Source organism: Manis pentadactyla, chromosome 3, assembly GCF_030020395.1.
Source record: "Manis pentadactyla isolate mManPen7 chromosome 3, mManPen7.hap1, whole genome shotgun sequence".
Lineage (NCBI taxonomy): Eukaryota > Metazoa > Chordata > Mammalia > Pholidota > Manidae > Manis > Manis pentadactyla.
In genome coordinates, this window is record NC_080021.1 from 134,857,710 (window position 1) to 134,880,396 (window position 22,687).

The 22,687-nt window shown below is 45.8% G+C and overlaps 1 protein-coding gene across 6 annotated transcripts in view; it reads right to left on the reverse strand.

Annotated features, from left to right (window-relative positions):
* The window catches only part of ERCC6L2 (ERCC excision repair 6 like 2), a 210,056-nt gene that overhangs the window by 18,680 nt on the left and 168,689 nt on the right, over positions 1–22,687 (reverse strand). For 4 of the 6 annotated variants that reach the window (XM_036904380.2, XM_036904381.2, XM_036904379.2 and 1 more), the window contains one exon: positions 20,526–22,008. The exons of the other annotated variants lie outside the window; for them this stretch is intronic. In XM_036904380.2, the coding sequence (XP_036760275.2) occupies positions 21,039–22,008 (970 nt within the window). In that variant the 3' untranslated portion in view covers positions 20,526–21,038. Of the gene's footprint in view, positions 1–20,525; positions 22,009–22,687 lie in introns of those variants that run through there. 6 annotated transcript variants of the gene reach the window in all.

Sequence of the window (22,687 nt, forward strand, 5' to 3'; positions counted from 1 at the left end):
CCTTATGGAGATAAATAGCCTCCCAGCCGCTCCCGCTCCAACGCGACTCCACCACTTTGGAGTAGCTGCCTGAGCCAGGCCACGCCCACAGCAACAGCGGAGATAAATTCCATAGCAGCCGGGCAGGAAGCAGAAACCCTGTCTGCGCGCAGCTGCCCAGCACAAGCCACTAGAGGTCGCTGTTCTCCCAGGAGAGGAGGGCCACAAACCAACAAGAAGGGAAGTTCTTCCAGCCGTCACTTGTCCCAGCTCTGCAAACTATTCCTATCACCATGAAAAGGCAAAGCTACAGGCAGACAAAGATCACAGAGACAAGACCAGAGAAGGAGACAGACCTAACCAGTCTTCCTGAAAAAGAATTCAAAATAAGAATCATAAACATGCTGACAGAGATGCAGAGAAATATGCAAGAGAAATGGGATGAAGTCCAGAGGAAGATCACAGATGAAAGAAAGGAGATCACAGAAATGAAACAAACTCTGGAAGGGTTTATAAGCAGAATGGATAGGATGCAAGAGGCCATTGATGGAATTGAAACCAGAGAAGAGGAACGCATAGAAGCTGACATAGAGAGAGATCAAAGGATCTCCAGGAATGAAACAATATTAAGAGAACTGTGTGACCAATCCAAAAGGAACAATATCTGTATTATAGGGGTTCCAGAAGAAGAAGAGAGAGGAAAAGAGATGGAAAGTATCTCAGAAGAAATAATTGCTGAAAACTTCCCCAAACTGGGGGAGGAAATAATCGAACAGACCACGGAAATACACAGAACCCCCAACAGAAGGGATCCAAGGAGGACAACACCAAGACACATAATAATTAAAATGGCAAAGATCACGGACAAGGAAAGAGTGTTAAAGGCAGCTAGAGAGAAAAAGGTCACCTATAAAGGAAAACCCATCAGGCTAACATCAGATTTCTCGACAGAAACCCTACAGGCCAGAAGAGAATGGCATGATATATTTAATACAATGAAACAGAAGGGCCTTGAACCAAGGATACCGTATCCAGCACGACTATCATTCAAATATGACGGTGGGATTAAACAATTCCCAGACAAACAAAAGCTGAGGGAATTTGCTTTCCACAAACCACCTCTACAGAACATCTTACAGGGACTGCTCTAGATGGGAGCACTCCTAGAAAGAGCACAGCACAAAACACACAACATATGAAGAATTGAGGAGGAGGAATAAGAAGGGAGAGAAGAAAAGAATCTCCAGACAGTGTATATAACAGCTCAATAAGCAAGCTAAGTTAGGCAGTAAGATACTAAAGAGGCTAACCTTGAACCTTTCGTAACCACGAATTTAAAGCCTGCAATGGCAATAATTACATATCTTTCAAAAGTTACCCTAAATGTTAATGGGCTGAATGCACCAATCAAAAGACACAGAGTAATAGAATGGATAAAAAAGCAAGACCCATCTATATGCTGCTTACAAGAAACTCACCTCAAACCCAAAGACATGTACAGACTAAAAGTCAAGGGATGGAAAAACATATTTCAAGCAAACAACAGCGAGAAGAAAGCAGGGGTTGCAGTACTAATATCAGACAAAATAGACTTCAAAACAAAGAAAGTAACAAGAGATAAAGAAGGACACTACATAATGATAAAGGGCTCAGTCCAACAACAGGATATAAACATTCTAAATATATACACACCCAACACAGGAGCACCAGCATATGTGAAACAAATACTAACAGAACTAAAGGGGGGAAATAGACTGCAATGCATTCACTCTAGGAGACTTCAACACACCACTCACCCCAAAGGATAGATCCACTGGGCAGAAAATAAGTAAGGACACGGAAGCACTGAACAACACAGTAGAGCAGATGGACCTAATAGACATCTATAGAACACTACATCCAAAAGTAACAGGATATACATTCTTCTCAAGTGCACATGGAATATTCTGCAGAATAGACCATATACTAGGCCACAAAAAGAGCCATAGAAAATACCAAAAGATTGAAATCCTACCAACCAACTTTTCAGACCACAAAGGCATAAAACTAGAAATAAACTGTACAAAGAAAGCAAAGAGGCTCACAAACACATGGAGGCTTAACAACACGCTCCTAAATAATCAATGGATCAATGACCAAATCAAAACGGAGATCCAGTAATATATGGAAACAAATGACAACCACAACACTAAGCCCCAACTTCTGTGGGACGCAGCAAAAGCAGTCTTAAGAGGAAAGTATATAGCCATCCAAGCATATTTAAAAAAGGAAGAGCAATCCCAAATGAATGGTCTAATGTCACAATTATCGAAATTGGAAAAAGAAGAACAGATGAGGCCTAAGGTCAGCAGAAGGAGGGACATAATAAAGATCAGAGAAGAAATAAATAAAATTGAGAAGAATGAAACAATAGCAAAAATCAATGAAACCAAGAGCTAGTTCTTTGAGAAAATAAACAAAATAGATAAGCCTCTAGTCAGACTTATTAAGAAGAAAAGAGAGTCAACACAAATCAACAGTATCAGAAACGAGAAAGGAAAAATCACGACGGACCCCACGGAAATGCAAAGAATTACTGGAGAATACTATGAAAACCTATATGCTAACAAGCTGGGAAACCTAGGAGAAATGGACAACTTCCTAGAAAAATACAACCTTCCAAGACTGACCCAGAAAGAAACAGAAAATCTAAACAGACCAATTACCAGCAACAAAATTGAAGTGGTAATCAAAAAACTACCAAAGAACAAAACCCCCAGGCCAGATGGATTTACCTCGGAATTTTATCAGACATACAGGGAAGACATAATACCCATTCTCCTTAAAGTTTTCCAAAAATAGAGGAGGAGGGGATACTCCCAAACTCATTCTATGAAGCTAACATCACCCTAATACCAAAACCAGGCAAAGACCCCACCAAAAAAGAAAACTACAGACCAATATCCCTGATGAACGTAGATGCAAAAATACTCAACAAAATATTAGCAAACCGAATTCAAAAATACATCAAAAGGATCATACACCATGACCAAGTGGGATTCATCCCAGGGATGCAAGGATGGTACAACATTCGAAAGTCCATCGACATCATCCACCACATCAACAAAAAGAAAGACAAAAACCACATGATCATCTTCATAGATGCTGAAAAAGCATTTGACAAAGTTCAACATCCATTCATGATAAAAACTCTCAGCAAAATGGGAATAGAGGACAACATAATAAAGGCCATCTATGATAAACCCACAGTCAACATTATATTGAACAGCGAGAAGCTGAAAGCATTTCCTCTGAGATCGGGAACTAGACAGGGATGCCCACTCTCTCCACTGTTATTTAACATAGTACTGGAGGTCCTAGCCACGGCAATCAGACAAGACAAAGAAATACAAGGAATCCAGATTGGTAAAGAAGAAGTTAAACTGTCACTATTTGCAGATGACATGATACTGTACATAAAAAACCCTAAAGACTCCACCCCAAAACTACTAGAACTGATATCGGAATACAGCAAAGCTGCAGGATACAAAATCAACACACAGAAATCTGTGGCTTTCCTATACACTAACAATGAACCAACAGAAAGAGAAATCAGGAAAACAACTCCATTCACAATTGCATAAAAAAAAAAATACCTAGGAATAAACCTAACCAAAGAAGTGAAAGACTTATACTCTGAAAACTACAAGTCATTCTTAAGAGAAATTAAAGGGGACACTAACAGATGGAAACTCATCCCATGCTCGTGGCTAGGAAGAATTAATATCATCAAAATGGCCATCCTGCCCAAAGCAATATACAGATTTGATGCAATCCCTATGAAACTACCAGCAACATTCTTCAATGAACTGGAACAAATAATTCAAAAATTCATATGGAAACACCAAAACCCCGAATAGCCAAAGCAATCCTGAGAAAGAAGAATAAAGTAGGGGGGATCTCACTCCCCAACTTCAAGCTCTACTATAAAGCCATAGTAATCAAGACAATTTCGTACTGGCACAAGAGCAGAGCCACAGACCAATGGAACAGACTAGACAATCCAGACATTAACCCAGACATATATGGTCAATTAATATTTGATAAAGGAGCCATGGACATACAATGGCGAAATGACTGTCTCTTCAACAGATGGTGCTGGCAAAACTGGACAGCTACATGTAGGAGAATGAAACTGGACCATTGTCTAACCCCATATACAAAAGTAAACTCAAAATGGCTCAAAGACCTGAATGTAAGTCATGAAACCATTAAACTCTTGGAAGAAAACATAGGCACAAACCTCTTAGACATAAACATGAGTGACCTCTTCTTGAACATATCTCCCCGGGCAAGGAAAACAACAGCAAAAATGAGTAAGTGGGACTATATTAAGCTGAAAAGCTTCTGTACGGCAAAAGACACCATCAATAGAACAAAAAGGAACCCTACAGTATGGGAGAATATATTTGAAAATGACACATCCGATAAAGGCTCGACGTCCAGAATATATAAAGAGCTCACACACCTCAACAAACAAAAAACAAATAACCCAATTAAAAAATGGGCAGAGGAACTGAACAGACAGTTCTCCAAAAAAGAAATACAGATGGCCAACAGACACATGAAAAGATGCTCCACATTGCTAATTATCAGAGAAATGCAAATTAAAACTACAATGAGGTATCACCTCACACCAGTAAGGAGGGCTGCCATCCAAAAGACAAACAACAACAAATGTTGGTGAGGCTGTGGAGAAAGGGGAACCCTCCTACACTGCTGGTGGGAATGTAAGTTAGTTCAACCATTGTGGAAAGCAGTATGGAGGTACATCAAAATGCTCAAAACAGACCTACCATTTGACCCAGGAATTGCACTCCTAGGAATTTACCCTAAGAATGCAGCAATCAAGTATGAGAAAGATCAGTGCACCCCTATGTTTATCGCAGCACTATTTACAATAGCCAAGAATTGGAAGCGACCTAAATGTCCATCAATAGATGAATGGATAAAGAAGATGTGGTACATATACACAATGGAATACTACTCAGCCATAAGAAAAGGGCAAATCCAACCATTTGGAGCAACATGGATGGAGCTGGAGGGTATTATGCTCAGTGAAACAAGCCAAGTGGAGAAAGAGAATACCAAATGATTTCACTTATCTGTGGAATATAAGAACAAAGGAAAAACTGAAGGAAAAAAACAGCAGCAGAACCACAGAACTCAAGAATGGACTAACAGGTACCAAAGGGAAAGGGACTGGGGAGGATGGGTGGGTAGGGAGGGATAAGGGGGGGGAGAAGTAGGGGGGTATTAAGATTAGCATGCACGGGGGTGTAGGAGAAAAGAGAGGGCTGTACATCACAGAAAAGGTAAGTAGTGATTCTACAACATTTTGCTATGATGATGGACAGTGACTGTAAAGGGGTTTATAGGGGAGACATGGTATAGGGGAGAGCCTAGTAACCATAATATTTATCATGTAAGTGTAGATTAGTGATACCAGAAACAAAGAAAAACAAAAACAAACAAAAAAAGGGCAGTTCCTGTGTGGTAAGCTTCAATGAGTTCTACACAAGGGTATAAAGGGCATATAAAAGTGTAGGCAAAGGGTCTGTTTGTGTTTATACAGAGGATCAAAGCCTAATTGGGCTACCCTGAAAATGAACTAAGATACGATATGAAAAAGAACTTCCAACATCAGCACTCTCTGGAAGACTCATGCCAGAAGATGATCATCAAAAAACCCCAACAAAGATCCACGCACTGCTACAGCTATAGATGCACTCATCCCACCAGCTCCTGGACTTGCCACGGGAATGAAGGAGATATCTAAGCTGGCCTGTGCATACAGTAAAACAACAAATTTGACTGGATCTATACTGTTGGAACTCAACCAAGAATTAGGAGAAGTGCAAATTGTAGCACTCCAAAATCTTACAACTACAGACTATTTACTGTTAAAAGAACATAAGGGATGTGAACATTCCCCAGGAATGGGTTATTTTAATTTGTCTGATTTCTCTCAGACTGTTCAAGTTCAGTTGGACAATATCCACCATATGATAGATAAGTTTTCACAAATGCCTAAGGTGCCTAACTGGTTTTCTTGGTTTCACTGGAGATGGCTGGTAATTACATACTGGTAACTGTATGTAACTATACTCCTATTATGTTAATGTGTGTGCACAATTTAAGTAGTAGCTTAAAACCTATACATGCTGAAGTTACTCTACAAGAAGATATGTCAAAGAAATAATCAATCTTCCCATGTTTTCTTCCGCCTGCTACTTCTATAGCTTTTCTTCTTCCTTCCTAATTACAACCCTTAAATAGAATTCGTGCCTCATATCAAATTTACCGAGTATCATAATTCTTCCAAGTGGTAAAGATACCTCCAGACAAATGCTGGGCATAGAAGCTACAGGGAATAAATATGCAAAGAAATAAAAAGCTAACCATTTCAAACAATAAGGCTTCTCTCTCACTTACCAATTTTACATTTCCCTGTATGGCCCCGGAAGATGACTGGTTAGCCAGAGTCGGGTAAGATTCCTCAAGGGAGGAACAACCTAAGACAGGCACAGTCGCAGGGGGGTCATCAGGTGAGAAATTGGGGATCAACAGAGGTGAGGCTTAGAACCTCACCCCCCCTGTTCTGAGAGAAATCTTCTGCATACGTGGATGTTTTATTGCCCTTGTCTAGCTTGGATTAACACATAGTCTACAGGCACACACCTGATTATCTACATTTGCTCCCTTACAACACTAAACTATGTTTTCTACCTTTATCTTGTATCTATCTACCACTTCAGCATTTTATTAAAAATAATAATAATAAAGAGAGAAATGTGGTATCCACATATAAATCAAGTATAAAAATCAAATGAGTATTCATATTTGAACTGACTGGTTATAGTTCATAATGCATGAGCAAAACTGAAAGTTTCTGTGATGACTGCCCTTGTACTGTTCACTATGTAACTTATTCACTATGTAAGAATTTGTTCTCCATGTAAGAACTTGTTCGTTATGCTTCAGAAGATTGGAGACTGATGAAAATTAGGCTTGGGGTGTATTAATGATTGTGCATTGAGCATTGACTCCCCTATACAGAATTTTATTGTTGTTAACAACCATTTGATCAATAAATATGAGAGATGCCCTCACAAAAAAAAAAAAGTACACACTTCCAATGGTAAAATAAATAAGTAACCGGGATGTAATGTATAGCATAAGGAATATAGTCAAGATATTGTAACAGCTTGGTATGGTGATAGCTGGTACCTAGAATTATCATGTATATAAATGTTGAATCACTATGTTGTACACCTGAAACTAATGTAATGTAATACTGCGTGTCAACTACCGTTCAATAAAAAATAATTATCTACAAAAAAAAAAAAAAAGTAAACTCGAAATGGAGAAATGGATTAAGGACTTGAATGTAAGTCATGAAACCATAAAACTCCTAGAAAATAACATAGGCAAACATCTGAATATAAGCATGAGCAACTTCTTCCTGAACCCATCCCTTCAAGAAAGGGAAACAAAAGCAAAAATGAACTCATGGGACTACATCAAACTAAAAAGTTTTTGTATGGCAAAGGACATCATCAAGAAAACAAAAAGGCATCCTACAGTATGGGAGAATATATTTGTAAATGATATATCTGACAAGGGGTTAACATCCAAAATATATAAAGAACTTACACACCTCAACACCCAAAAAGCAAATAACCCGATTAACAAATGGGCAGAGGATATGAAGAGACAGTTCTCCAACGAAGAAATTCAGATGGCCAACAGACACATGAAAAGATGCTCCATATCACTAATCATCAGGGAAATGCAAATTAAAACCACAATGAGATATCAACTCACACAAGTGAAGATGGCCAGTATCGAAAAGACTAAGAACAACAAATGCTGGTGAGCATTCAGAGAAAGGGGAACCCTCCTACACTGCTGGTGGGAATGTAAGCTAGTGCAACCATTGTGGAAAGCAATATGGAGGTTCCTCAAAAAACTGAAAATAGAAATACCATTTGACCCAGGAATCCCACTTTTTGGAATATACCCAAAGAATACAACTTCTCAGATTCAAAAAGACATATGCACCCCTATGTTTATCGCAGCACTTTTTACAATAGCCAAGATATGGAAACAACCTAAGTGTCCATCAGTAGATGAATGGATAAAGATGTGGTACGTATATACAGTGGAATACTATTCAGCTGTAAGAAAGAAACAAATCCTACCATTTGCAACAACATGGATGGAGCTGGAGGACATTATGCTCAGTGAAATAAGCCAGGCGGAGAAAGACAAATGCCAAATGATTTCCCTCATTTGTGGAGTATAACAATAAAGCAAAACTGAAGGAACAACATGGTAGCCGACTCAGAGACTCCAAGAATGAACTAGTGATTACCAAAGGGGAGGGGAGTGGGAGGGCGGGTGGGGAGGGAGGGAGAAGGGGACTGAGGGGTATTATGTTTAGGACACATGGTGTAGGGGGTCACGGGGAGAACAGTGTAGCACAGAGAAGGCACATAGTGGATCTCTGGCAACTTGCTGCACTGATGGACAGTGACTGCACTGGGGTATGGGGTGGGGACTAGATAATATGGGTAAATGTAGTAACCACATTGCTTTTTCATGTGAAACCTTCATTAAGAGTGTATATCAATCATACCTTAATAAAAATTTTTTTTTAAAAAGTAAGGAAGCATATATATAAATGTGCGGACTATTTCAGAAAAAGACCTAGGAAGCTGTTAACAGTGATGGCAAAGCTTGCTCCCTGTGTGAAGAGACTGTGTCCTTTTGTACTCTCGAATTTATATTATAGATCCATGCAGAAAAATTAGAGTTGTATAAAAAAAGCAATATCTATTTATTCCAGGAATAAATAAGAACCTCGTATTATATAATGGGTAAGTTCACAGAAATAAAAAACAGGACTCATTAGAGCAAAGGCTAATCAAATGGCCCCCGTTTACCGTTTCTGGGGAATCTCTGGTGTCTTATCTAGGTCGTTGGGGGAGGGTGGGGAGGAAACACCCTAATTCCTAGGCAGGAAATGGGGGCCCGGAACCCTTGTGACGTCATTTGTAGGTCAGGGAAATGGGACCACCTCTGACTCATGATTTCTGAGCCACTATTTAATGACAGAAATCCCACTGCCCCCCAGGACAGAGGCAGCCCAGACTTGGCCTCATTCACACTCAGAAGAAGTGGCCAGTGGCCAGAGGCCAGTGCCTGACAGGAGCTGGGGATGGGAGGGCACTGGGGGGTGTGGATGGCTTAAAGGGAGCCTGCTTTCGTTCGATGGAGAGTAAGGACAATGTCACAATTCTGCCTTGTGGCAGGAGACCTGTGTTATCTCCAGCATGCTGCCCAGCAAGAAGAGCACTAGGAGGAGCGGAGTGGAGGCTGTCCAAGCCCAGAAAGGCAGGCTTCTAATCCATTAAGGCCGGCACGTCAACGGCCTCTGGGACGCTCCAGGTCAAACCCCCCGACATCCACCTGCCCCATCCACTTAGTACTGCTGTTAGCAGATGCTGGCTGCCTCGGCTCCCAGGACACAGCCGGTGCTCTGGGTCATTCCATCCCCCTTAGGAAGGTCAAGGCTTTCGGAGAAGTGGGCTAAAATGACTAACAGACCCTGGGACAGATTGCCGGGCTCCAGACTGCCTCTGCGCTCGCAAGCTGTGTGACCCTCTGTGTGTCATTTCTTCTGTAAAACACAGATAACAGTAATAATACCTACCTATAAGGGTTGTTGGGCAGTTAAATGAGAAAATCCACTCGAAGTATTTAACAATGGCACACTAAGTGCTCAATGCATGTGAAGCCTCAGAGCCTTTTTTCCCGCAGCCCAATCCCCCTCAGCCTGCTTAACAGGGGAAATGGAAGTTCACGGCCAGCGAGGACCCCGTGTGCTTCACCAGGCTCCTGCGGCTTCGGTGTGGGAAGCCGCGGGAGAGAGCAGCGGAAGACTCGGATGCAGGGTGCAGTCTGCAGGCGTCCAGGCGGGCCCGGGGCGGTGGGGTTCGGGAAGTACAGGCGAGGGCGCGCCCCCGGCTCCGGCTTTGGGCCCGAGTTAGGTGGACGGTGAGCAGGCGGCTGCCGGGTCGCCCCGGGCGGGGTCGGGGTCGGGGTCGGGGCGGGACCCGGGGGCCGGGCCTGGGTAGAAGCGGCGGGCGCGCGGCGGGGGCCTGTTCCCGGCGCGCCGGGCCGGAGTGCAGGTGCCGCCCGGAGGTGCCCAGCCGGGCCGCCGCGGCCTCGGGCGCGCGGAGCCCCGTCCAAGCTCCCCTTCCGCCAGCCGCCTTCTTGCTTCCCAGGACCTCGGGAGACGCCCGGGAGCAAGTTGAAGCTGGTGTTCCAGCCGGCCGCCTGCCAGACCGCAGAAACCGCCGCCGTTCACACCCGGCGGCCGCGCGCCATCCGCGGCCAGGACCCCGGGCCTCGCCCTTCGCGGCCCGTGAACTCTGACCCCACGGGTCCGACGCCGGCTGTGCGGCGCCCGCGGGGGAAGTCGCGTCCCGCCGGCCCTGGGTCCCCTCAGGTGCCGGCCACCGCCCTCCCAGCCTCCCCCGGATTGTTCCCCGCGAGCTTCCTAATCCCGTCTGGGCCCTAGACCGCGGGGTCGGGGGCCATCACGCGCTGCGCGGCTCTAGGGAGGCAGGACCGCACCAACGGCTGTCCCTGCGCCCTTCGTCCTCGCGCGGGGGGTCTCGGCCCCGGCCGGCGGATAGGCTGCCGACCCGCCTGGCTCCCTGCGCACGGAGGGCCTTGGGGCTTCCCTGCGGTTTGGGCCAATGGCACCAGACGCACCCTGGGGACGCAGGGCCCTGGAATTGGCGTTCCTGTTTCCCATCAGTACGGACGGAGCTTAACTTAGCTAGCTTTCTAACCCTTCTCTCCAAAGGGAAATAAAGACCTGACTCAGGGATTTTCCCCCCTGCTCGGGTCTTGGGGCGTCGCGCCGGGCTTTCGAGCGTCGAGCCTCAGCGGCGGCGGGTGACCTTCGGAAAACCCCAAACGAGCTTTTATTTAAGTGACGATCTGTGCACACAGGTGCTAACACCGGCGGGGCGGCCCGGGATGGCGGGTGCAGGGCCGAGCAGCGCAGCGCACGTCCCGGAGGCTGACACCATCGCACAGTCACAGGCGCGGGAGGTGAGCCCGGGCACGCAAGGCCCCTGGTAGGTACCCCACGGGCCTCTCTCTCCCTCTGACCCGCTGTCTCCCGTCCCCTTTGTATATTTTGGAGGCTAGGTTGTCAGAAACATTTTTAATTAGGCCAAAACAAAACGCGAATTTTTGTGCTAGGCCCACACGCCTGCTCATCCAGGACTCGTCAGGCCAACGGAGACTGCAGGAAGCGAGGTTCCAGCCTTCCCACTCTTTCAGGCCACCAACCCATCCCTGGAACTGGGGGCTGGCCTTTGTGGATGGCTCCAGCCCAAGCGTGTTCCTGCTTTTTGAAAGGAAGGGAGCGACACACAGCAGCAATTCACCGGAGAATTCCGCTTTATTAGGGAAAGGTGCTGGGTTATATAGGAAGGGGCATGAGCTGATTGAGGTGTCACTTCTACGGGGCTGGTGGCTATTGGCTAGGTGCTAGGATTAGGGGGGCGAGGGGTGATTGGGCTTCATGTGGCGCCAGCGGGAACCGAGGACCCAGAAGAGAAGCAGGAAGTTCGCCATCTTATGGGTGGGGGCCCTTCATTCCCCCCTTTCTCCTCTATGGGGTTGTGGACGTTGCTTTCTCTCTGACTGCTTCCTGCTGAACGGGGGCGGAGAAGGGAGTGAGGGCTTGAGGACTGGGAGGAAAGGGTTGATAGGACTCCCCACAGTAAGGACGAGTAGATGTGGACTTCTTCAGGTTGGAAATCAATGAAGGTTCCCTGTAACCATAGGTCGAGGACTTGATGATTCTAGTGGTGCCAAGAGGATAGGGGTGCCAGAAGCCAGGCGTCTGCGGCCATTGTTTCCAGGAACAGTTTCCAGCAGAGAGAGGGGTCCATCTCAGCGTGTGGTGAGGAGGTTATGTGAGGGTGAGGGATCTTCTGTGGCTAAAAGCTGGTAGTTCCTGAGTAAAAGCTGGTTGAAAGTTTGATTAGAGATTTTACTGACTTGGGATTTGACAAACTTTACAAGGTAAGAAGAGACAGGCGAGGAGAATGATTATTATAGGGCCTGCAATGGGCCAAAGCCAAGTAAGGAAGGGGTTTGTTAGTATTGAAGAGAATGGGTTGGAGGAGTAATACTGTGGGTACCGGGAGTTACCCATGTAGTGAATGGCGCAAGACCAGTAGGGACATCCCCGTAGGTGTCTGGCCATCGCCTGCAACAGGCTTGTTTTCGGTCATAGAGGAAGCAGAGGTAGGGAGAATAAAGGTAGCTGCTAGTGAACACTTCGGTGGAGGGAGGAAAGTGGCGGTATAAAGGCTCGGAGCAGCCTTTCAGAGGGCAGTCTGATGTGGCAATGAGGGCAGTAATTTTTGTTTGATGCTGTGTGTAAGTCTGTCTGACTTTGAATCGCCATACAAAGGAGGCTGGGGTGGTGGGAAAGACAATAGGAATGAGGAAAAAAAGCAAGAGAGCGAGGGAGCAGTAAAGGAGGAAAAAGTCATGATTCGGGTATGGATGGCAAAGGGGGTGAATGGGATTTTGGAGGAGAGAGGACAGTAAGGTCAGGAGTCTGGAGGGAGAGTCTGTAAACTTTTGTAGGTTAAGAGATCCTTTAGGTGATGTGGGGACAGAATGGTAAGGGGCGCCCCGAATGTCAGTTTATGAGCTTCCTTCTGCAAGAGCTGTCCAGCGGCTAATGCCCATAGGCAGGGGGCCCATCCCCAAACTGTGGAGTCTAATTGCTTGGAAAGATAAGCTACTGGGGCAAAGGATGGGCCATAATGTTGGCCTAGGACTCCTAGAGCTTGACTGGACCTCTCATGAATGTATAATGAGAAGGGCTTCGACAAATCAGGAAGATGGAGAGCTGGGGCTTCCACAAGGGCTCGACGGAGCTTAATGAAGGAGTGTTGGGGTGAGGAGGATAATGGTTCTTCAGGGGGGCCCTTGCTGAGGTCATATAGGGGTCTTGCCAACAGGGAGAAGTTAGGGATCCACGCTCTAAAATACCCAGCCAGGCCTAGAAAGGAAAGGATTTCTGTCTTGGTTTTGGGAACGGGCAGGTCAGAGAGGAGCCGTTTTCTGTAAAAAATCTTGGGAGGAGGGGTCCAGAGGGATAGAAAAAAAAAATGCGTCCTTGAGATCTAGGACTGAGAAGTGGGAGGCCGAGGCAGGGATCCGCGATAAAAGGGTGTATGGATTTGGGACTAAGGGATGAATAGGGACGATGGGCATGTTGACGAGGCGAAGGTCTTGGACAAGGCGGAAAGATCCGATGGTTTTTTTTCACAGCTAATATGGGGGTATTAAACGGGGAGTGAGTGGGTCCGAGGTAATTTTTGTTTAAAAGATCTTGAATGATGGGTTGGAGGCCTATGAGGGCTGAAGTGGTTAGGGGGTATTGGGCCTGACAGATATACTGAGAGGGGTCACATAATTTGATAGAGGCAGGAGGACATAGAGCCACGGAGGGGCTTGTAATGTCCCAAACTTTGGGATTTACAGGGTGTATGAGGGCGGAACTGGAGCTTTCATTGGGTAGAGGGGGGTCGTCGGCTATGAGAGCCATCAGAAAGGGAGTACTGGGGGCTGTGGGAGTGGATATAGTTATGGAAACATGGAGGAGAGAAAGGATGTCCCGTCCTAGTAAGGGGATGGGACACTGGGGCATAACCAGGAAGGAGTGGGAGAAAGGTATGGGATTGTCTTGGATTGTGCATAAAAGGGGGGGGTTTAATGGGAAAATCTGTTTACCTCCTACCCCGACTATAGGAGTAATGGCAGGCATGGTAGGGCCCCGGTATTCTCGCAAGACTGAGAAGGTGGCTCCTGTATCTAGGAGGAAGGAGATGGGGCGACCGTCTACTATTAAAGTAACCCTGGGCTCCTGTTTGGTGATGGAAATGGTCGGGCGAGAAGCCCCCGGGCCCCGTCAATCCTCTTCTGCCAGCCCCACTATGGCGGGCTTAGGATGGGGGTTGTTCGTCCAGCCTCCCCTTCAGGTGGCTGGGCAATCAGACCCCCAGTGGCCCTTTTTGTGGCATCTGGGGCATGGGGTGGTAGGAGATCTGGGGGAGGGGCACGTCCTTGACCAATGTCCCTCTTTTCCACACTTGAAACAAGCTCCTGGTGGGGGGGCTTGTTTGTAGAGAGGCGCCTAGGTTGTGGTTTTATCAGCTGGGCCAACATTTGGAAATTGGCCTGATCAGCCTTTTGTTTATGGCGTTCTTTCTCCTCCTCCCGGTTATGGAAGACTTTAAAGGCCACTGTTAGGATCTCAGTCTGTGGGGTAGCGGGGCCCTGTTCTAACTTTTTGAATTTAGCTTTAATGTCGGGGTAGCTTTGAGCCAGGAAGTATGTCATAAGGACATGTCTTCCGTCAGGCGTTTCTGGGTCCAGGCTGGTATACTGTAATAGGGCTTGAGTGAGTCTGGCTAAGAACTCAGAGGGAGTTTCCTCACTCCTTTGAATTATGTCTTGGAGCTTTTGAAAATTGACTACTTTACGAGCTGCCTTTTTCAGACCTGCTATTAAGCAGCAGGCGAAGATATCTGGAGAGCGGAGACGCACGGCGGTGGGGGACTGAAGGGTTCTGGCTCAGTCTGTGGGGGAGAAACAGGTGATGGGGGCAAAGACAGAGGAGGCTCCTGGGACTTAGAGGGGGGCTGAAAGGCTCAGGCTTGATCTGCAGGGGGGTGAGGTGGGGGAGGAGATGGTGGTGGAAGGGGGAGGGGCTGTTGTAGGAGAGGAGGGGGAAGGGAGTGAACGGGAGGCTTCTGCGGGGGAGACGACTTGCAGGCTAGGAGAACTTGGGGGTAGGCGGGGGGAGGAGGAGGCAGAAAGCTTCGGTATAGGGAATCTCCTTCCATTTTTTCAGGCACTGGCAGTAGTTAAAGAGATCGCGAGTGATGTTAGGATCAAGAGATCCCCCTGCGGGCCATTGGTTGTTATTGTCTAGGGGGTGTGTCGGCCAATCTTGGGAGCAGTATTTACGGAGAAGTTTTGGTTTTATATCAGGCGTCAGGGAGAGGGTGGCTAGATGCTTGAGCAGGCATTCAAGAGGTGAGCTTCCAGGGAGGGATGAGGAGGCTCCCATGGCTAAAGGACAGAGAAGGAGACAAACAGGGGAAGACGAACGGAGACCCTCGGACTGGGAGCAGACCGCAAGGAGACAAAGGGCGTCCCCGATGGTCCTTGGTGGTCTGCGGAAACTCGTATACGAGTCGGTTTCTTAGGAAGTGTGGGTCGTCACCCAGACTTCTCTAAGAAGGCAGAGTGCCGGAGTCACGAGGAACCTAGTACTAGGAATTTTTGGCGGAAGGAACAGAAGGAGGAGGAGGGGGAAGGGAGCGTTCTCATCCGCAAAGGAGTCACCTCGTTTATGGCTGTTGGAGGAGGGGCCTGAGGGTCCGCCGCAGCTGTGAAGGCCTGAGGCGGGGAGAGTTCCCTCCTCGTCCCCGAGCGTCAGGGCCTTGCCGGACGATCACGGTCAATGGCGCTGCGATAGCTCAGGGACGAGTGGTCCATCCTGGGGAAACTTACCCAAAGGCCAAAGAGGAGTGGTGAGTGTGAGGAGCCAGCGCCGGAAAAAGAGGACGAAGGCAAGCTGCTGCTGGTGTGGGGGGAAGACGGGGCCCAGTTGGGGTGTCCCGTCTCCCAGGTTTTGGCACCAATGAAAGGAAGGGAGCGACACACAGCAGCAATTCACCGGAGAATTCCGCTTTATTGGGGAAAGGTGCTGGGTTATATAGGAAGGGGCATGAGCTGATTGTGGTGTTACTTCTACGGGGCTGGTGGCTATTGGCTAGGTGCTGGGATTAGGGGGGCGAGGGGTGATTGGGCTTCAGGTGGCGCCGGCGGGAACCAAGGACCCAGAAGAGAAGCAGGAAGTTCGCCATCTTATGGGTGGGGGCCCTTCACTTTTGCTCTCCAGAAGCCCTTTGTTTCCACTGCTGAGCACCCACCCTTCGCCCCGGGTTCCTTGGTGGGTCCTGCCCCTACTCATACGCGCCCCTAGGGGACCGTCTAGGCTTCACAAGCCCAATCCCCTGGCCCTGCTGTGGCTGAAGGCACCTTAGGGCAGCGGGAGCTGTTGTGCCTCAGAGCAACTCGGCAGCTCTGGCCACTTCAGGATATAAAGGGCGTCTCTGTAAGGGCTCCTGCCTGGCTGCGGTGGCCTCTTGCGCAGCTCGTGAATTGCTCTCTGGCTTCTGGGGTGTCCCAGGCATGACATGCAGAGGCCTCCCACCTTGCTCAGCTTGCTAACGTTGCTGAGGGTATTTCCCCCCATGGTAGGAGCAGGGTGAGGTATCAAATGTAACAAGGTAACTGGTGGAGCTGAGGGGTGGAGGTAGGACGGGGTGCCTGGGGAGAGCGGTAAAGCTATCAGGTCACAGCGCAGGGCTCCCTGAGAAGGGGCAGCAGGAGGCTTGGGCTGGGGTGACTCGGGCAGGCACTGACCAGGTGGCACTCGCGGCTTTGCCAGGCAGGCAGCGCTGAAGGGAAGCCAACTGAGGGCACTAGCAATGGGGGAGATGCCAGTGAGTACTTGTGGGTAAGGGGACAGACAGAGCCAACTGGAAGCACAGTGAGGGTGCTGGGTGTGGGGAAGGGGAGGGGAGTTAAGTGGGCGGACTGGTCACGTGAGATCCAAGTTCTCACGGAGCCCAGGCTGACATTTATGCTGTGAAAAGTTGAAGGTTTTTTGTTCCTATGAAGGCTTTTAAAATAGTTTTAGGAAACAAAACATGTATGAATTAACTATTATGAGCTTTCTTTTGATGTCTATTTTCAGTCCAGAAGCATGTCTCACTTTACAAAAAGTAAAATCCCAAGTTAGAAGGCATAGGGGGTGGTGGGGTACAACACTAATTCATGTTAGTTTGACAAGATGACTCACTGGAGTTTCCTTAGAGACAGGAGACATTCAGAGGTGCATAGTTCAGATAAACTAAAACAATATAGAGCAAGTTTCAGTTACCTCTTTCAGTGAGACAGAGGGGATCCACTTAGCTAACTAAAAGGACATCTGTAGAAAGATGCATTCCTGATTTTTAACTATGAGGGAGAGTAGTATAAAAACGAGAATGTCAACTTGGCATTTTCCAAGTCAGTGGCAAAAAGACATCACACGTATGATTAAGACTGGAAATTAGGGGATCATTTAGGGGACAAATACAACCACAATTTGTTGACCTGCAGTAAATGAAGTACCTATTGACTGAATGTAATCAGAGAAACAATACTGCATGTGGGTGTTTTTATGGGAGCATTATAACTTGGGGGCCTACAAAATGGCAGAGTGGCTCGAGTTTGGGCTTGGCCACATGTCCACTGGCTCTACATGGGTGGGGGGGGTCTATGGAAACAGAACCACAGGCAGCTGAGTCCTGCCCAGCAAGAAAGTTTCAGACAGCATTAGCGCATCAGAATTACAGTGAAACGAAAAATAAAAATTTGCTAACCTCAGGTCCCCTGAACATGAATCCCCTAGGGAGGGACCTGGGCACGTGTGTGTCCAAAAGCCTCTGCAGGTGGTTGTGATTGGCCATGGGGGGCTGGGCCCCACAAAGCTTGGGCTCCAAAGGGAGGGTCCATCTGCGTCTCACCCTGGCATCAAGAGCGGAGAGTAAACACTGAAAGGGCTGTTTTTATACGTAAAAACTCTGCAAAACCTCACGAGGCAAGACAGCCTTCCCATGGTTACCCTTTACCAGAGAGAAAGTGCAGGTTCTCCCACCTGCCCCTGAGGTCAGTGCACAGGGCTGTCACCCAGAGCAAAGGCAGTCGCTGGTCCCAAGGTGTGTTCCTGAGCTCACGAGCCTTCTCCTTAGGGCCTCCCAGAAGCACTGGGTGGAGGATGCTCTGCAAAAGCAGGTGGGGACTGAACTGGGAGATGAGAGCACGTCAGTGATGATTAATGGGAACTAGGAGAGCTGCCTAAACGGCTCTGCACTCTGGGCTCTGTGGAGGTGAAGACACCTTACTGGATCTTAAAGCTTCTCTGACCCACTGTTAACTGGATTTAAGACATAGCAACCATGAAGCTCTACTTCCTCGGATGTAAAAAATGATCTTTGAGGCAGGCTGTGGACCCACTTTTTTTGGATTTTACAGACCAGTAAATGTCAAATAAAACTTTTGGGAGTTGACATATGATTATCAACTTTTATATCAAGGACAATGAAAAGGATTAAAACTATGATATACTATCATCATCATAAAAAAGAGGACTATTTTAATACCACAAAGGGAGGATAACTTCAGAATTTAAAAAACACATATTCAACTTTAAAAAACATCCCTAAACTGTCCTTGGCTTTCTCATTTTCTGTGGACTGATGAAAAGTTTATCACTAACTCATCTGTGCAAACTAAGGCTCCTTTGCTTTGAACACTTAGGGGCAGCCACCTACTTAGATACTGTTAATTTACTTGAGGAAGTGGCTTTAAGAGGACCCTGAGGATCTCAAGTGCCCATCTCTCAGGATCTTGCCTCAGTTTCCAGTTTCAATAACTGTCTTGAGTGTGAACAACCAGAAACTCCATTGCTTTAAAGAGAAGTAAAAAAGACAGATTGTGGTAAATAGTATCAGGGAAACTTGAAGCTGGAAGCTTTCTTAGTAATGATCTCATCCCTGTGGTTTTCAAGCTAGAGCTCCATAGAGCCACAGCGGTGGTGTGTGAATCAACAGATCTCCGTTTCAGTTGTTGAAAATAATTGTGTTTCCAATTAAGACAGTTCAATTGCTTAAAAAAAGGGTGAACACCACTGATACAGCTCATCACAAATTTAAAGGGGAAACTGAGGCTGAGAAAAGCCCCCTGGGACTTGCTGGGGTCCCTATTTAATGGGCAGAATGCGGCACACCCCCAGGGGGGTGGAGTAGGGTTATTACTGTCACTCCTTCATTGTGTCTGTCCCCAGATTCATCAAGGTTGAACCAAACATTCCCACTGCTCCACTGCAGGGAAGCGAACACTTTCTCTTTAGGAATGTTCTGACTGGCTCCTTTCCATCTTAGACCCTGTCCTCTACTTGGCACACTACTTCTGCATGATATTAATGACAAATGTTGCACTGACAATGGTTCAAAACTAATTTTTAAACTTCAGATCCATATTTTTAATCCTATTTTGACTATCTCTGTTTAAAATCTCCTTAATAGTATTTGAGGAGTATAGAACTAATATTTGTATGAATATCATTTTATGATTCTACAGTCATGTCTATGTAAAAATGTAGAAAGGTATTTTATTTAATGAAAGATACACTTTTACTAAAATGACTGAACTCTACTGTCTGGTCTATAAACTGCGATGAAGAGGCATCTACTTGCTATCCGAGCTCCTTGCACAGCTGACCACACAGCAGGCTACCAACGTGTGTATGTATGTCAAGCCTGCGCAGACTGCATCACACGGTGACTGTAGCGAAGATCTCAGTGGTGAAACACAGCATTTTCTAGGTCTGGACACAACTCAGCTCCAAGTAGCAAAAAAAAAAAGAATAACTATGAAAATTGTGATTTTCAAACTGTGGTTTCTAATCATTAATGGGTCATGAAATCAATTTAGTGGGTTATGAGAGCATGAAAACACACACACAAAAGCCGAAAGAGTAACAGAAGATGAAATGTCAAGGCATGTTGCATGCTGTATGGGTACTGTTTCATAAACATGTTATTTCAATCATATGTATGTATTAACACCTATGCGCTGGGCCATGATACCAAATGTACCTCACAGGCCTCAACATCGCTCTAGAGAGAAACGTACTTGGCCCTCCAGCCCCGGAGGAGAGCCCTGGGGGCAGGCTGCCACGGCTGCGTGCTCTCAAGGCCCTCTCCCCCGGGCACCGTTCCCTGGCTTACTGCTCTTTTCTGGACACACCTTCAGCTGTAGTGAGCTCAACTGAGGGAAGCTGCCATGGTGCCTCTGACTGTGGGGTGCATACAGGCCTCAGGTCCCTGCCCCCATGCTAGGCATGATACCAGGGGCTTTCAGATGCGATTCTTACCAGCTACGGCTTCCTGACTCTTCCTGGTGGTCATGCTCACCTGCACATCCCGAGCTCCTGGCACAGAACACACAGGGGCTGAGGGGATGCTTCCAAAGGAATGAATTCAACAGTGAACACACTCCATTGGTTATAAACCATATACATTAAATCCAATAAAATGTAACAGTTCCAAATAAAATGTCTACTCATTTCTTCACAGTACAAAATTACTATACAAAGCTTTATTTATATTGATTAAATTGTAATAGTTGTATAAAAAATTGAGGCATTGGTGTCCTGTGGTTAATGATAGTAACTATATTCCTTCAACATCCTATCATATAAAGTCATACAACACTGACCTTTTGATTCTGAGCAGTATGAACTTACTATTTTAACAAACACATACATTTAGTGCTAGTTATTATTTCCACTTAAAATAATTTAATAGTGCATGATACTGAGGGAAGAAGAAAATAGTTAACAATTTTCCAAGTGCTAGTAAGAAACATATCAATGTGCCCCTGATCTGGGGGCAAGGTTAATGTGCCTGTGTAATGGGATCTGGGGGACTGAACCCCAGAATTAACTGAATTCATTTATTTTGAATTGAAAAGACACTCATCATCTTCCATATTAGAATACAGCTGCATGCCAGGGCACAAGACTTACCTAAGGCCACACAAAGACATAGTAAGAGAGAAGCCCCGGTCTCCAACAAACCTATAATCTTTTCTACTTCCTAACAGGTTTATACTATAATAAATCACATCTTTTAAAAGATCAAATCAGTTATCAATGAAAACAAATACATGATAATGTTTTAGACATTAAAAAAAACCCCTAGGGTAAGAGTTTAATAAAAATGTATATTGACAACTGTTCAAAGAAATCTAAGTAGTGTGGAAATCACCAACTTGTTATTTATGTTTTACTCCTGGATATTAGTTGTGCTTTCACCTGTATTACTGGAGTTAAATTTCTTCCACAAAAATTTCTCATTTGATTTCCAAAGAGAGGTTTCTAGGTCCTCTTTCTTTTTGGATGATGCAGCAAAGGGCACTTTTTCACACAGAGTCTCGATTGCGGCCAAGTCAGTGAGCTTCCTAAGACGGTCGTCATTCTGCTCATCCAAGATGTCCCAGAAATCTCTCGGTCTCCGTTTTGCCTTTTCCACGGGTCCTGAGAAAACTTTCCTTGGCAGGAGTGCAGGACTGTTGCCCTGACTTTTAAAGAGGTCGTCGAGAATAGAGGTGTCACCAAGTAACCCTACCACAGAAGTGCTTTCTAACACCACATTTTCTATCTTTCTGTTCTCCACACTGTAAAGGGGTTCTGTTGAAACGCCCATTCCTGTGAGGTCCCGTTGGTCGGTCTCTGTATATTCTAGGCCTTCTAACACATATGACTCAGACGTACTTTTGAGGGAACAGGGTGCTACAGTCTCTCTGGCTGTTTGGCTGTTTTTCCCATTGTCATTCTCTAGGGTAGAGTTTATAGGTAATTTCTTAGTTTTGGCATCATTGGAAAGCACCTCCTCTGTACAAGAACCACGATTTTGAAACTTAATTGATTTTTCTTTATATATTTTTGGGCTGCAAATTTGAGAAATGTTTTTGGTAGAATCTTTAAATGACAAAGCTTCAGAATCTGACAGCCTTTCTTTTATAAGAGATTCTCTTTTTTTAGACTTTTTCCTGACTGTCTTTCCCTTGTCACAGGCAGATTTAATGAGTTCTGGAGCAGAATCCACAAAAAATTCTTTTACCTCTGGATACTGAGAAGCATAAAAGTCTCTTAGCATTTTCTGTCGTTCTTCTGATGCGGCATTAGCTATATGTTTAGCAAATTCCTTTATAGGAGACAACTTAAAATAAGAAGCCATTTCTTCAAATTGTTTTCTGAAGATTTAATGAACAAAACCACTGGTTATTTTTATTACATTTTATTCTTAAGAACTTGTCATCAGTGATATGAAATGCAGAGACAAAGCAATGTCATCTTTTCATTTAGTGTATATTAGCTTAGTTCTATAATGAAAATGAATTTTATGCTAGCTGAGTGTGACCTCTTTTCTTATGCTACTGAAAAAAATATTTTAGACCATGGAATTACCAGTTTTTTAGGTTATACAGATTTATACTATTGGGCATTTCCTGGCACCTGTGGGATCCCAGGATGCTCTCCACCAGTCAGCCAATTCATGACTGACATGAGAATCATGACTTACATAATCTATATTTGAAAATCTATATGGCATTCAAGTACCATGAAATAAAACTGCCCCAAAATGATCTTAATAGCAAAGAGAAAATTCTGAAAAATTAAGGAGAAACTTCCAAGGAAGTGGCTGAAGATCATGAGGAGTCCATCAGCCAACTTCAGAAATTTGAAATTTATCCTGCACCTGCCAGATAACATTTAAGGGTAAATAATGATCTATTTGTAATGACTGTAAGTAAGAGCTTTAAAGCCATGATTATTTTGCCTCCAGAGCAGGAGCAAGAAGTCAGTGTATCGCCTTTGACCTTCAGCAGTGATCCGCACAGCATGCTTATGATTCTCTGGGGCTTCAGATGG